Below are 3,102 nucleotides of genomic sequence, written 5' to 3'. Positions count from 1 at the left end.
TGTTACAACTGTCATGAGGAAGGACACTATGCTAGGAACTGCCCGAAGCCACCCATGAACAGAGATCAGAATCCTACTATTCCTGCACAACCAGCTACTCCTAATCGAGAAAGGGCTCTTGTGTCTACTGCAAGTATAGCAGATGCAGCTGCCTCTGGAAGTCCACAGCCGCAGGGATTAGCACAAGCGCTGGTGGTGCAGCCAAATGTCAACTTTGACTGGTCCTCTGAGATTGAGCGTCTGAACATATCAGCTCCAGATAATCAAGCTGCAACTTCTAACATTGCTTTCATGACCTCAAACGAGCATGACCCTGAGCCACAGGAAGAGACTGCTGCTGACGATTTCGCTTTCATGACTCAAATCCTGTCAGCACCTGTCAAAGGTCTCACCAAAGAAGAGGTACTTTCAGTTTTCTGCACTCCTGAATGTAGGGAACGTGTTGAGGCTTATAGAATACACAACGCTGAGCTAATCGAAGATTACAATGAAATTAAAAGAAAAAATTTCACTTTAACGAAAAATGAAAAACTTTTCAAAGAAAAAGTCGAAGCTCAGCGTAAGGACATCGTTCAACTAAAGGACGATGTCAGTGTAGCTAAAGGCCAACTAATGATAGTCAAAGAAAAATTATGTGAAGTAACTAAGGAACTGGAGAGTGTAAGAGACAAATACCAAATCAATCAATTAAACATCAAGAAATTTGATTCCTCCAGTAAGTTAGTAAAAAATCTGTGTGATGAACAATTGGCTTACTCTAAGAAGAAAGGGTCGGGTTTGGGTTACAATCAGACTCCTCCTCCATACAATAACAATTACACTTATTTGCCAATGTCTGAGGAGGAGATCTTGAATGAAAGCAAAATGACATATGGCTCATCTAGCAAATCGTCTGTTCACAACAAAACTGTTGAGCCACAAAAACCCTCGCCTTTAAAGTTTATTCCTAAAGGCACAATTAATCCTAACATCTCGTTGTCATGTGCAGATGATAGCTCAGAAGTAAGATGTGATGATGTTCATGGGAGTGAACCAGTTATTGTTTCAAACATTTCTGAACCTTATTTTGAATATTATTCTGAACCTACTGAGTCAGACATTGCTTTTACTAATTCCTTGTTTGCGTCGTTTTCTGCGTTTGTTTCGTCTTGTGAGCCTGCTGTTTTGGGCAAAACTGATAATGTTTGTGTGGATGATTTGAACAATATTTGTGGTGATGATTGTTTTTCAGCTAATGTTTGTGATGATAACATATCAAATGTTTCAGTTTGTGATAATGTTACAGGTGCGGTCCCCAAGGATGCATTCAGTGAAACCACTGAAACTATTTCTCAAGAAAATCAAGTGTATCCTGATTCTTCTTCTGAACCTGTCTCAGTGGGTGTCCCTAATGTTGAATCTAGTGGGACCCCATTGGAAACCAAATTACCAAATGAATCAGAACCTGGGTCACAAAGTAAATGCTCTGAGGAAATGCATGTTGATGAAACTTCTTCAGGATCAGAAAGTGAACCTGAATCAGTTTCACTCGAGAAATGCGTTAAGGAAGTGCAAGTTGATGAAACTTCTTCAGGATCAGAAAGTGAACCTGAATCAGTTTCACTCGAGAAATGCATTAAGGAAGAGCATACTGTTGAAATTTCTTCTTGTTCGGAAAGTGAACCTGAATCAGTTTCAGATGATAAATGTGTTGATAAAACACATTTGGATGAAGCTCATACATGTTCAAATTCGGAATCAAGAGTAAGTGAAAAGAAAAAGGGGGTTGGTAAAAGGGTGAAATCATCAGCAGAAAAGTTGATTAAAGAAAAACCACAAATCAAACATGGTCAGAAAACTAAAACGTTGAATCGCATGAAATCGAACAAGCAGAGACCTAATGTCAAAAATGTTCAAAATGTGAAGCGTCAAACTTGTTTTAACTGTGGCATTGCCGGCCACATTGCCAGAAATTGTGGTAAACTCCCAAGGACACCAGACAAGAAATCATCTGGGCGAAATCAGAAAGTTACGTCTAATCGATCTAAATGTTCGGAGTCTATGAAGTCTGCTCGGACTAAGACGATGAAGAGCAAAGATCATCACAGGACTAGACCTTCTGATCAGGATTGGAATGCAGCCAAATGCCTTAATCAGAATCGACAAACAAATTTTCAGCGTAATCAGAGAAATTATTTTGGTAATGCTTTTGAAAGTTTAAATTCTAACTGGTCAAGACAGTTTTGGAAACCTAAGGTCAATGGCATGCAATCCAACCCAATGAAGTCATATCATCAAAAGGCCGCACACAGAAATGTTTCAAAATTTCTAAACAAAGAGAATTTAGTGTGGCAAAGAGTAACGTATTTTGATGCTCAAGGGAAACCCAGATCCACTATGGGCTGGGTTCCTAAATCTAACTAATCCCGCTACTCGTGCAGGAACAGCTGTGGAGGACTACCGTGCGCCTCTGGTACATGGATAGTGGCTGTTCCAGGCACATGACAGGAGACTTATCCCAGCTTGTGAATGTCAAAGAATTTAATGGTGGATATGTCTCATTTGCGGGAGGTGAATCTGGCAGAATCACTTTGAAAGGAACTGTTCAAAACGGTGTTCTCAGCTTTGAAAATGTCAATTATGTTCCAGAACTGAAACACAATCTGTTGAGCATTTCGCAGATTTGTGATAGAGGGAATTCAGTTCATTTTACGAAGAAGGGATGTCATGTTCTGAAGCCTGGGATCGTTATTCCAGAAGACTGGTTCTTAATGACTGCTGAAAGAAAAGGAAACGCTTACGTCATTGACATGAACAAGAAGCCGTGTGAAGAGATCACCTGCTTATTCTCGAAGATTTCAGAGCATGATGGTTTATTGTGGCACCGTCGACTAGGGCACGTGAATATGAAAAATCTGAATCGTCTAGCTAAAGGTCAATTGGTACGAGATCTTCCAATCAAGGATTTCATGTTGGTAGAGAAGTGTGTTGCTTGTGCGAAAGGGAAGGCTCATCGAAAACCTCACAAGTCTAAACCAGTACCCTCGACAAAAGCTGTACTCGAACTACTTCACATGGATCTTTTTGGTCCAGTGAATGTGCTGAGTATCGGGAAGAAAGCCT

At 40.3% G+C, this 3,102-nt stretch overlaps 1 protein-coding gene across 1 annotated transcript; it reads left to right on the top strand.

Annotated features, from left to right (window-relative positions):
- On the top strand, positions 1 to 1,065 carry LOC118479696. The gene is made up of 2 exons (XM_035974397.1): positions 1 to 402; positions 989 to 1,065. Exons 1-2 carry the CDS (start codon positions 55 to 57, stop codon positions 1,004 to 1,006), a joined length of 366 nt encoding a protein of 121 aa, XP_035830290.1. The 5' UTR covers positions 1 to 54; the 3' UTR covers positions 1,007 to 1,065.
- The last annotated feature ends 2,037 nt before the right edge of the window (positions 1,066 to 3,102 follow it).

Source organism: Helianthus annuus, chromosome 6, assembly GCF_002127325.2.
Source record: "Helianthus annuus cultivar XRQ/B chromosome 6, HanXRQr2.0-SUNRISE, whole genome shotgun sequence".
NCBI classification, from domain to species: Eukaryota; Viridiplantae; Streptophyta; class Magnoliopsida; order Asterales; family Asteraceae; genus Helianthus; species Helianthus annuus.
The sequence above is the reverse complement of the archived record's forward strand: the minus strand, read 5'-3'. Positions and strand labels throughout refer to the sequence as shown.